The sequence below is a fragment of the Eleutherodactylus coqui genome, chromosome 6, assembly GCF_035609145.1.
Source record: "Eleutherodactylus coqui strain aEleCoq1 chromosome 6, aEleCoq1.hap1, whole genome shotgun sequence".
Classification (NCBI taxonomy): Eukaryota; Metazoa; Chordata; class Amphibia; order Anura; family Eleutherodactylidae; genus Eleutherodactylus; species Eleutherodactylus coqui.
The window spans coordinates 219,794,833-219,806,540 of record NC_089842.1 but is presented as its reverse complement, the minus strand read 5'-3'; the positions used below and the strand labels follow the sequence as shown (position 1 = coordinate 219,806,540).

The following is an 11,708-nucleotide window of genomic DNA, read 5'->3' as shown; positions in this document are numbered from 1 at the left end:
ACTGGTATCTACCATTTATGTGATCACTGTATGAGAAGTTCCTGAAATTACCTACCAAGAGTTGCCACTTTTGACATGAAAAACTACCAAGCAAGCTAAAATGTTATTCCTCCTAAATATGTATGAATGAACTGACAGCTGACTGTTAATGGTTTTATTTTGTACCATTCTTATATACTATGCTCTAAAGCCCCCTGTACATGGGTACTAGTCGCCAATAATTCTTGTATTGCGTTGTCTGTTGGCGGTGGCCTCATAATGAAGTGCCAGCCACAGACATCCCCTATACCGGGGCCTGGCGTCTGACACCTTCATAAAAATGCACAGGTGGTTCAGGGGCTCCTAATGGCCTAGGGGTGTACATAAACTTATGGGGCCCTTGAACAAAACACAGAGCTGCCTTTTATAACATGGCGGACTTTGCTACAGTGGCTCAGCTCTAGTATAGCTCTATATAATAGTCAGATGCGGTTATCACAGGTGACATCAATCCTGATCGGTGTCTTCTGTTTCAATATATAGAGCATATTACAGGTCAGGGTAGAGAAAGTTTGGTCTGGTGCTGTATACAGGTATATAGAGTGTATATTACAGGTTGGGGTGCAGGAGGCTCGGTCTGGAGGTCTATATAGAGGGTATATTACAGGTCGGGGTGGAGCAGGCTTGGTCTGGGGGTGTATGCAGGTATATAGAGGGTGTATTACAGGTTGGGGTGGAGCAGGCTTGGTCTGGGGGTGTATGCAGGTATATAGAGGGTATATTACAGATCGCGGTGGAGCAGGCTTGGTCTGGGGGTGTATGCAGGTATATAGAGGGTTTATTACAGGTTGGGGTGGAGCAGGCTTGGTCTGGGGGTGTATGCAGGTATATAGAGGGTATATTACAGGTCGGGGTGGAGCAGGCTTGGTCTGGGGGTGTATACAGGTATATAGAGGGTATATTACAGGTCGGGGTGGAGCAGGCTTGGTCTGGGGGTGTATACAGGTATATAGAGGGTATATTACAGGTTGGGGTGGAGCAGGCTTGGTCTGGGTGTGTCTGTCCTCTATCACTGGGGAACACCTCGCCTGGACTCTCACTGCCCGCTTGCTCTCCACCATGGTAAGTGGCTTTCATCACCCCCTGCAGTACCTTCTCTCCTGGCACTAACACTCTCTCTCCTCTCCTTTCCTAGGTGGCTTGTCTGGACATAAAGCTGCGCCTCGTCGTCATCTTCTGTCTGTTTTGCTCTCCTGTGCTGTCTAAGGTAAAGTCTCATCATCATCATACAGTGAGATCTCTACAAGTGGGTAACCGTTCCCCTGAGCCCGTAGGTCCAGCACCCTGACAGCGGGACATCAGGAAGGTGCAGCACTATAGAGACAAACTCACCAGCACAGAGGGGACGCTATTACTCTGAGGGGCACAAAGGGGACAATATTACTTTGTAGGGGCACAGAGGGGACTCTAGTACTCTGGGGGGCACAGAGGGGACTCTAGTACTCTGGGGGGCACAGAGGGGACTCTAGTACTCTGGGGGGCATAGAGGGGACAATATTACTTTGTAGGGGCACAGAGGGGACTCTAGTACTCTGAGGGGCACAGAGGGGCCTGCATCATTCTGAGGGCTTAGAAGAAGCACTAAGGCTCTGAAAGGCACATACGGGACAGTATTACTTTATAGAGGCACAGATGGGGCTCTAAAACTTTGTACTGAGCTTCTAAATCCAATCCTCTCCTGTGTGATACCCTGTTTACCGAAAATAAGACAAGGTCTTATATTAATATAGGCTCCAAAAAGATTACACTTTTTTCCATATATAGCTGCCTGGACACTATGTAAATTGACTTTTTTATAACCTTTAACTAGGGCTAAATTTTGTAGTAGGGATTATAGTTCAGAGCGATGTATCTAATCCTATCCTGTGTGATACTGCCTGCTGAGCTCTGTATCTAATCCTATCCTGTGTGATACCGGTACTGTCTGCTGAGCTGTGTATCTAATCCTATCCTGTGTGATACTGTCTGCTGAGCTCTGTATCTAATCCTATCCTGTGTGATACTGTCTGCTGAGCTATCTAATCCTATCCTGTGTGATACTGTCTGCTGAGCTGTGTATCTAATCCTATCCTGTGTGATACTGTCTGCTGAGCCGTGTATCTAATCCTATCCTGAGTGATACTGTCTGCTGAGCTGTGTATCTAATCCTATCCTGTGTGATACTGTCTGCTGAGCTGTGTATCTAATCCTATCCTGTGTGATACTGTATGCTGAGCTCTGTATCTAATCCTATCCTGTGTGATACTGTCTGCTGAGCCATGTATCTAATCCTATCCTGTGTGATACTGCCTGCTGAGCTATGTATCTAATCCTATCCTGTGTGATACTGTCTGCTGAGCTCTGTATCTAATCCTATCCTGTGTGATACTGTCTGCTGAGCTCTGTATCTAATCCTATCCTGTGTGATACCGTCTGCTGAGCTGTGTATCTAATCCTATCCTGTGTGATACTGTCTGCTGAGCTGTGTATCTAATCCTATCCTGTGTGATACTGTCTGCTGAGCTGTGTATCTAATCCTATCCTGTGTGATACTGCCTGCTGAGCGATGTATCTAATCCTATCCTGTGTGATACTGACTGCTGAGCCGTGTATCTAATCCTATCCTGTGTGATACTGTCTGCTGAGCCGTGTATCTAATCCTATCCTGTGTGATACTGTCTGCTGAGCCGTGTATCTAATCCTATCCTGTGTGATACTGACTGCTGAGCCGTGTATCTAATCCTATCCTGTGTGATACTGCCTGCTGAGCTCTGTATCTAATCCTATCCTGTGTGATACCGTCTGCTGAGCTGTGTATCTAATCCTATCCTGTGTGATACTGCCTGCTGAGCAGTGTATCTAATCCTATCCTGTGTGATACTGTCTGCTGAGCCGTGTATCTAATCCTATCCTGTGTGATACTGCCTGCTGAGCAGTGTATCTAATCCTATCCTGTGTGATACTGTCTGCTGAGCCGTGTATCTAATCCTATCCTGTGTGATTCCGGTACACACTGAGTTTTGGCGCTAGACTCCTGGCTGTGAATTTACGCATTTCCGTTTTTACAGAAAAACACGATGCCGCTGCTGGAGAAAATTCTTACGGACTTCTCAAAAATCTACAGCAAATATGCAAAGTTGGAGGGGAAGGAGGACGCCATGAGCGTCACGGAGTTCACACTCTTCCTAAAGGAGAGCTTTACAAAATTCTTGGAGGTGAGTTCATGATACAGTACATTGTGGGACACGTGCTGGCGCCCCCTATAGCCCGCTGATATACAAGCAGCTCACCCCAACCCTACTGCTACTGCTGAAATCTCCAGACCAGCTTCATCAGGGGCTCTGCTCCAGTCACATGCAGAGCTGCATTCATAATTCTGCCCTTACATCTCCCTGCTGCCCCCTGCTGGGTCAGTGATTACAGCAGGTACTGTACATCTAGAATGCATACATATAAGCCCTCCATGTAGCACAGCAGTGCATTGTGGGAGTACAGTGGCAGGAGTGCATCTCTGGACGCCACTGAAGTGACATAACAGGACCGTAAGTGCTCTTTCACACAGGGGTACTTACCTCCGGTCTGTGAGTACGCTGCATATTCACGGACCGAATTTAACCGGGTAAATAACGTGCGCTATTTCTGTCAGATGTTGGTTCGATCTTTATGGTTTGCGTGAAGATAGTGTTTGTCACGTGCGCAAAAGAAAAAAAGCGCAAGGAGATCCAGATCCGCAAGGAATACGCAGGTCGGTCCGTAAAAACGCTGCGGACTGAAAATTGCATATGTGAATGAGCCCTAAATGCCTGCTGTGGGCACTGCTTTGGCTGTGACTGGAGTAAAACACGTGCTGCAGCTTTGAGTGTAACTGTGAGGGGCTACATGGATGACGGGTCGGTCGCTTTTATCCGCAGGGTAAGAAGCCGGACGCGGTGGAGAGGTTGCTGGCTTCCATTGATGACGATCAAGATGGTGAGCTGTCGTTCAAGGAGTACGTTAACTTCCTGATGCAGTACCTCGCGGCCCTCGGCAACAATCAGAAAAGGATGTAGCGGGCACGCCGCACCCTATGCCATGTCTGATGTTGATAATAAAGACCGTGGCTCAAAAGAATCCACCGCAATCTAGAAAACGGGTGTCGGCCATTTCTGTCAGCTTTGATGAAACATTAAAATACGAAATGCGGAAGGGCCTGCAGGGGGCGTAACAATGGCGCGCTGAGAGATATTACTGTAAAGGGGCAGAGAGGGAACACACTGCACAGAGACGCTATTACAGTAGGGGAACACAATGATGTACTATTTCTGTATGGGGGCACAAAGGAGGGTACTATTACTCTGTGGGACCTAAAGGGGGCACTAATATTTTATGGAGGCACATTTTACTGTATGGGGTATTAATACTGTATGGGGGCGCTATCACTATATGGGAGCACTAGTGTTGTATGGGGAATACAATGGGAGATATTACTCCCAGAAAGGAGTCACTAATACTGCACATGGACACTATTACTATATGTGGGCACAAAGGGGGATAATATTACTGTGTGTGATCTAAAGGGGGCGCTAATACTGTTGAGGCACTATTGCTGTAGAAGGGCTGCTACTACTGTATGGGGGCAAAAAGGAGGGTGCCATTACTTTGTATGGCCTAAAGAGGCACTAATACTGTATGGAAAAACTATTGCTGTAGGGAGACATAATAGGCACTATTACTATATGGGTGCACTAATAATGTAGAGAGCCCTACTGCTGTATGGGGGCACAATGGGGGCACTAATACTGCCTGGGAGCTCTATTTCTGTATGAGGGCACACAAGAACTATTACTGTGTGTGGCCTAAATTGGGAACTACTACTGTATGGGGGTACCATGGTATTACTGTAGGGGGAACAGACACGGTGGGGTACTACTACTGTATGGGAGGAGAAAGGGGATACTAAATCTGCATAGGGATGCAAAGTAGAGTACTATTACTACCTAAAGGGGCACTGTTAATGTTTGTGGGACACTATTGCTGGGTGGGCAACCAAGGGGGGACATTATTATAGTTTGGGCCGCTATAGATGGAATATTTAGGTGGAAGTGGGGATGTGCTAGAAAACAGAGAAGCCGAAGCTGTCTGTGTTAAATATTGCTGAGGTGAATCATGGCTGGAAGAAGTCGTCAAGGCAATCTGGGCTGGATTAAGAAGAAACATAGATGATATGAGAGGAGGTCACCTGTGATCAGCAGTTTTAATTGTCCTACGATTACTTATATGGTCTGCAGACTAGATATATACATAGACCCCAGCAATGCAACAGGGCCCCGAGTATACAAGCAACAAGCTCGGCTGGGGTCCAAGTCTTGCTCTGGGGGTTATTCTACTTATTAAGCCCATCCTCCCTGGACAAGAGGCAGGTTGGGTGCACATACTTTTTGAGGATAAGGGTGCAAACGTTTCAGTGACACATAATCTTGGGACTGCATATACTTTTCAGGCCAGACACATATTTTTCATAGGGGGTGCACAGACTTTTCAAGAAGTGAGTTGCCACTAACTTGCCTTTTACAGCTTAAGATTAGTTTACAGCCCATCGCTCCAGCAGCCCATAGACACTGCTGCATCCCCTTTCTTCTGTCTTCTTTCTCCCTCTGTGGAAGGAAGGGGGTGAGGGGGGCACCAGCCTCGCTCAGCACTAGGAGGTGTATGGGCACTGCGAGGGCAAGCATCAACCCCTGAAGAGCGCCGCCTGCAGAGGACGGGGACCATTACTTCTGCAGACTTCTGGCATGTAAGGAGGGACTGATGTGCGCAGAGATCCCTCCTACCCGATCTGATCTCTGATGCTCCATTATGGGGTCACTTGGGATAATTGAGAAAAATAAAGAATTCCGTATAACGCTGCGGCCACATGGCAATTATTTACTAGCTACATTACACCAGATTGGTAAATGCGCAGTTACAGCCGGATCAGCACCTTCTGGAGCAAAACAGAGGATGATGGGTCAGAAGTGGTGATCCTGAAAAACAGCACTATTGCAGTACCTGATCTTAAGCAGCAGGTGGCGCCAGGGGCATGTTAGAATACTGTCCTGTGTCGGAGCTGCTGCGCTTTATGTCACCTGTCACAGAGCCTGCAGTGACATTACTCATCTGTAAGCTTATCATGGAGGCTGGTCACTATGGTCATGATGGATCATCCAGCAATCTGCTGTCATCAAAGCTCTGCAGCCAGGGGGTGCTGCAGGGTGTGAACAGAGGCTCTGCCCAGAACCCCACACATCACACATATATCCAACCATCACACAGTTATCATATATACATTCCTCCATCACACATACATGTTCATTGCACATATATCCTTCACACATATATATAGTACACCTGCTGCACACGGAACCATCACGCATACAACCATCCCACACATCGAGTAATCATACATCTATCTCTGACACAGAGCATCATCGAATCCATCACACATCCATTACACTAAGAATGATCATACATCCATGACTCATACAGCCACCCTCCATCCATCACACATCCATAGCCTACAGTATATTTGACACACATAGAGCCATGATGCATTGAGCCATTATCACACACAGAGCCATGACACAGAGATCAAACATACATAGATCTAAAGCCATCGAACATACGTCTATCACACACATAAAGTAATCATACATTCATCTATCACACATAGACCCATCACCGATCCTGATCATTTCATGTGCTGCATGCAGCATTATTAACGGGACAGGGTTACAGGGAGCTCTGATAAACACTGCGTACAACTGCCCCTAACAGTCCTGCTCCTCATATATAGGCGGTCACAGCCCCGCGCCTCACATACGGGCGGTCACAGCTCAACGCCTCACATACGGGCGGTCACAGCCCCGCGCCTCATATACGGGCGGTCACAGCCCTGCGCCTCACATACGGGCGGTCACAGCCCAACGCCTCACATACGGGCGGTCACAGCCCAACGCCTCACATACGGGCGGTCACAGCCCAACGCCTCACATACGGGCGGTCACAGCCCAGCGCCTCACATACGGGCGGTCACAGCCCCGCGCCTCACATACAGACGGTCACAGCTCCGCGCCTCACGTACAGGCGGTCACAGCCCAACGCCTCACGTACAGGCGGTCACAGCCCAACGCCTCACGTACAGGCTGTCACAGCCCCGCGCATCACGTACAGGCTGTCACAGCCCCGCGCATCACGTACAGGCTGTCACAGCCCCGCGCATCACGTACAGGCTGTCACAGCCCCACGCATCACGTACAGGCTGTCACAGCCCCGCGCATCACGTACAGGCTGTCACAGCCCCGCGCATCACGTACAGGCTGTCACAGCCCCGCGCATCACGTACAGGCTGTCACAGCCCCGCGCATCACGTACAGGCTGTCACAGCCCCGCGCATCACGTACAGGCTGTCACAGCCCAGCGCATCATGTACAGGCTGTCACAGCCCCGCGCATCATGTACAGGCTGTCACAGCCCCGCACCTGATATACAGGCTGTCACAGACCCGCACCTGATATACAGGCTGTCACAGCCCCGCATCTCATATACAGGCTGTCACAGCCCCGTTCCTCTACAGCTCAGGTTAAATAGAGGAGTAATGCCTAATTAACCTCACAGGTGAGCTGAGAGACAGAGAGCTGTTTAACCCACTCAGTGTTGGATGAAAGTAGACATGTAGGATCTATTAACACAGGAAGAGCAGAGCAACGCCTACAGCTGCCTGGAACCACGTGAGAGTTCCATACACGTGTAACAGACCTTACAGTGAGAAAGGAAAGGAGAGAGGGTTGTCCGGAAGCCTTCTTGTAGATAAGTGGACTTCTGCTTGTGAGGACGCTTACAAACTACTGAAGAAGAGATTGACAAAGGCCCCTGTACTAGTGTATGCCAACCTGCAGAAACCGTATGTGCTCCATGTGGATGCCAGCTTCGAAGGACTAGGTGGTGTGCTGCACCAGCAATACCCAGCTGGGTTACAACCCATATCTTTTATCACCTGAAGCCTTGCTCCCAGTGAACGAAACTATCCAGTCCACAAGTTAAAGTTTTTAGCACTAAAATGGGCTATTGTCAATAAGTTGTCCGACTACTTGTATGGAGCGCTGTTCGAAGTAAGAACGGATATCAAGCCATTGACGTACATCCTGATGTCAGCTAAACTTGATGCCACACATTAAGTGCCCCTTTAATTCGAACCTCTCATTCCTGCCTCCAAGACTTCTACAGAGCAGCACCAGTCCTCTGGAACGCACTGCCAAAAAATATCCGGGCAATCACTGACACACTAAACTTCAGTCGTGCTCTGAAAACGCACCTCTTCAGGGAGGCATACTGTATCCCCTAAACCAAACCCCTCTGTACTTCGCCTGATAACATGCTCCCTGACCTACTGACTGCAGCTCCTGCTAGCCGTAATCAACCGGCAGCTGCAGTTATACCGATTCAGCCACTATAGGACCTGACCAGTGGCGTAACTAAAGGCTCCGGGGCCCTGATGCAAAAGGTGAGCTGGGCCCCCCTCTATCTGTATCTGTACCCGTACCCGTGCCTAAACCATGCTGCATAGAGACATAACTTGAAGCTCCTAGGCCCCAATGCAAAACCTGTAACAGGTCCCCCAACTATAATGCTTTATTCATAGTACTGGGCTCCCTATATGGAGAAGAGAGGCCTTATGGACCCCCTAAGGCTCCTGGGCCCGGGTGCAACCGCATCCCCTGCACCCTCTATAGTTACGCCCCTGGACCTGACGATTGTCTGTGTGTATAGCATCCCACACTCTCCACCTCGCCATACTGTGCACATCTCCAGAACCTTTACCTTCTGTATCCCCCCATTATTTGTAGTATGGCGCAGGGTATGCAGCTACACATTCAAGAAACTGAGGATATTCTCTGGTATATACCAGTACCACAAGAAGAGACCTGTGAGATATGGAGAGACAGCGCACTTCAATGTTTGAGAGAGTGCTCCTGCACCGAAGAGACAGCGTATTAGCGAGAGCCTGTGCTCTCCTGCTGCAGAACTAATTGGCTTGTACAGAGACTCATTAAGGAGTAAGTGCAGAAGACTATTACAAGTATTACTCTCTAGAGTTTCCTTGCCAATGTCCAGGGGTTCAGGCTGAACCAACTTATCCACACCGGGGGGTATTGGGCAAGTCCATTGCAACACATTTCTAAACCTGAAAAACAGCAGTTACCCTATACCGGTATTGATGGGATATGCTGAGGACATGCCATCAATAGTTGTCAACCCCCTAAATACAGACTGTAAGTTCATGAACTGGTTAACCTGTTCCACTTGGTGACCATCTAGTTAGCAGTCAATAAGTCTACAGTTAACAACTCCTAATCCATTCACAGTCACCAGCCTCGCCTGTGATCAACCAGTTGGTGAACATGTAGTTTAGCAGTCAACAACCTGCTAGTTCATGGTCAGCGAGCGTTATCGTGCGCGCTCCGTAGCTCCGCTCGCTGTGGGTCTGTGATCGCTGATGAGGGAATCATGGATCGGAAACAATCGGTGGCGCTCAGCTCTTTGGTGTCCGTTCTACCCCGATGGGTTCCATTCAGTGATGCCCTGACAGCGCTGTTCTCAGCAGAACCCGAGCGGAGTCACGTAGTGCGCACAATAACGCTGTGTGAATGCTCCCTTAGGCTGGCTTCACACGGACAGGAAGACTGCGCTAGATTTGGGCATTGTGACACGCACAAATATGAATCCCATTCATTGAATGGAGTCATACACACAAGCAATCTTTGGGGGGCTCTTGCATCGTATGGGGTCCTTTTTTTGGGCATGACCTAGCATCGCATCGCCACAATCGGAGAAACTCCGCAATCCTCTGCCGTCACTGACAGCCGCAATGGAAGATCGCTACCTCCCCGAAATTATGAGTCACGGCCCGATATTGCGCTCGCCCGTGTGAGGTTAGCATTACGCTGTGTTCACATATGGCCTTTAAAAAAAAAAATGCTAAACCAAATACTGGATGTGTACGCAGAAAGCGGAGGCGGGTTTTAACAATATGTTTGCTGTTTAAAAAAATTGCAGGTAGTTTTTGGATGCGGTTCCTAATTGGGGTTAAAAGCCGCAACAAAAAACGCCAAGTGTAATAATAGCCTCATTTGGTTAATAACATTCTAGTCCACAGTTAGCCAGTTGATTACCTTTTCCATAATTAACCAGTTGATGACCATTTCGTTAACCAGTCGATAACCTTCTGCTCCATAATTAACCAGTCCTAAATGGTCAGCGTATTGCAGTCCAGTCAGAACTGACTCAGTGACACTATTGGCTTGATGAAGGTGCCTGTGTGCACAGAAACGCGTCGCCAAATTTGTTGTTACTTGCTATTCCAAACTAATAAATAGCAACCAGAAAAAATACTATCCTGGCTGGAGTTCCCTGCGTCTCCACTCGACAACCCGGATTTAATTCAAGTTTACCATCACTAGGAGGGGGCTTTTGTGTTCATCATATCCCCCTCCTTCCCAGTAGGTTTTCGGCCTATGACCAATAGTGCCAAATTGATTCTATTCCTTTATTATATGCTCCTCCTATGAGCACAGGATATTTTTTGACCTTTTTGATTTATACTATTGGGGCGCCGGCTGTTTTGGAGCCCCTGTGGATGGCGCCATTACATCTGGTGTTTCTGTCCCCCTCCTGATTATGAAGCGCTGCTGGGTGAGATTATCCTTCCTGCTTTTTCCTGGTAATCCGCGGTGCAGTGACTTTTCTAGGTGGTCATTAAGTCTCAGTTTAGCCTTCTTTCGTTACCGTTGGCCTTTAGTGGTAACAAGGAGAGGCGGGTCGGAACGACATGTGACCATTTCAACACTGGCCTCCATTATTCTTGGTCTATGTTTTAGAGGTGGAGTGGCACAGGGGCATGGCAGGGCATCTGAAAAGTAGTCCTCTACCTGTTCTCTCAACCCAGCTTTCCTGGCAGTTACTGACGTCATACCAGTGTCGCGGTTACATGCGCCTACTGATACTTACAGCGGGAAGTTACCATTGTCTGCAAATATTCTTCTGCTGGTACCACTGACATCGCAGGAGAACTAGCGGGTAGAGAGGATGAGTTTGTAGCTGGAGCTGGAAGAGACTGGGACTTTTTCTGCAGCTACAACTAGAAATTGGTATGGGAGATGGCACAGGTTGGCGTTCATATGGGGACACTATGAGCAGCTCATAGTCATAGTTATATGAGGACGGCTGACGATAGTAGGACTGTATCCTAAGGAAGCAAATGGGAGGGGGTGCTGTGCCTGCAATAGTATGGGGTCAAATTATGACTGGCATTGTAAAAGAAGAGGGGCATACTGCGGATGACATTGTATGAAATGAGGCACCTGAACATGAAGAGGCATGAGGTCCAGAGAGTATCATGTTCACAACGGTCTGATCTGGGGTCTGAATTTATGTTACTGCTGAGGCTGGTGATGACTTCAGGAGGAAGGGGCCAAAGATATCTCATCTTTGCCATCATCAAAAGTGGTTATGGCAGTCTGGGCCAGATAGAGAAGAAAAAGTATGAGCATCTATATTCAGAGAATATGTCAGCTGGGATCAGTGAAGGTAACTGCACTGTAATCATAGTCTTATGTGGTCCAATTTTGTAGAACTGGTATCTACTATTTATGTGATCACTGTATGAGAAGTTCCTG

General features: G+C 48.2%; 1 protein-coding gene across 1 annotated transcript; it reads left to right on the top strand.

Annotated features, from left to right (window-relative positions):
• Window positions 1–1,031: 1,031 nt before the first annotated feature.
• On the top strand, window positions 1,032–4,130 carry LOC136631614 (protein S100-G-like). The gene is made up of 4 exons (XM_066605899.1): window positions 1,032–1,101; window positions 1,175–1,246; window positions 3,087–3,233; window positions 3,930–4,130. The coding sequence occupies exons 1-4, from the start codon at window positions 1,099–1,101 to the stop codon at window positions 4,065–4,067; spliced, it is 360 nt and encodes a 119-aa protein (XP_066461996.1). The 5' UTR covers window positions 1,032–1,098; the 3' UTR covers window positions 4,068–4,130.
• The last annotated feature ends 7,578 nt before the right edge of the window (window positions 4,131–11,708 follow it).

Excerpts from the sequence above, each read along its gene's own strand:
- LOC136631614 (XM_066605899.1), top strand. Across the intron at positions 1,247-3,086 it reads GCTCTCCTGTGCTGTCTAAG|AAAAACACGATGCCGCTGCT; the intron begins GTAAAGTCTCAT and ends CCGTTTTTACAG. Across the intron at positions 3,234-3,929 it reads GCTTTACAAAATTCTTGGAG|GGTAAGAAGCCGGACGCGGT; the intron begins GTGAGTTCATGA and ends TTTTATCCGCAG.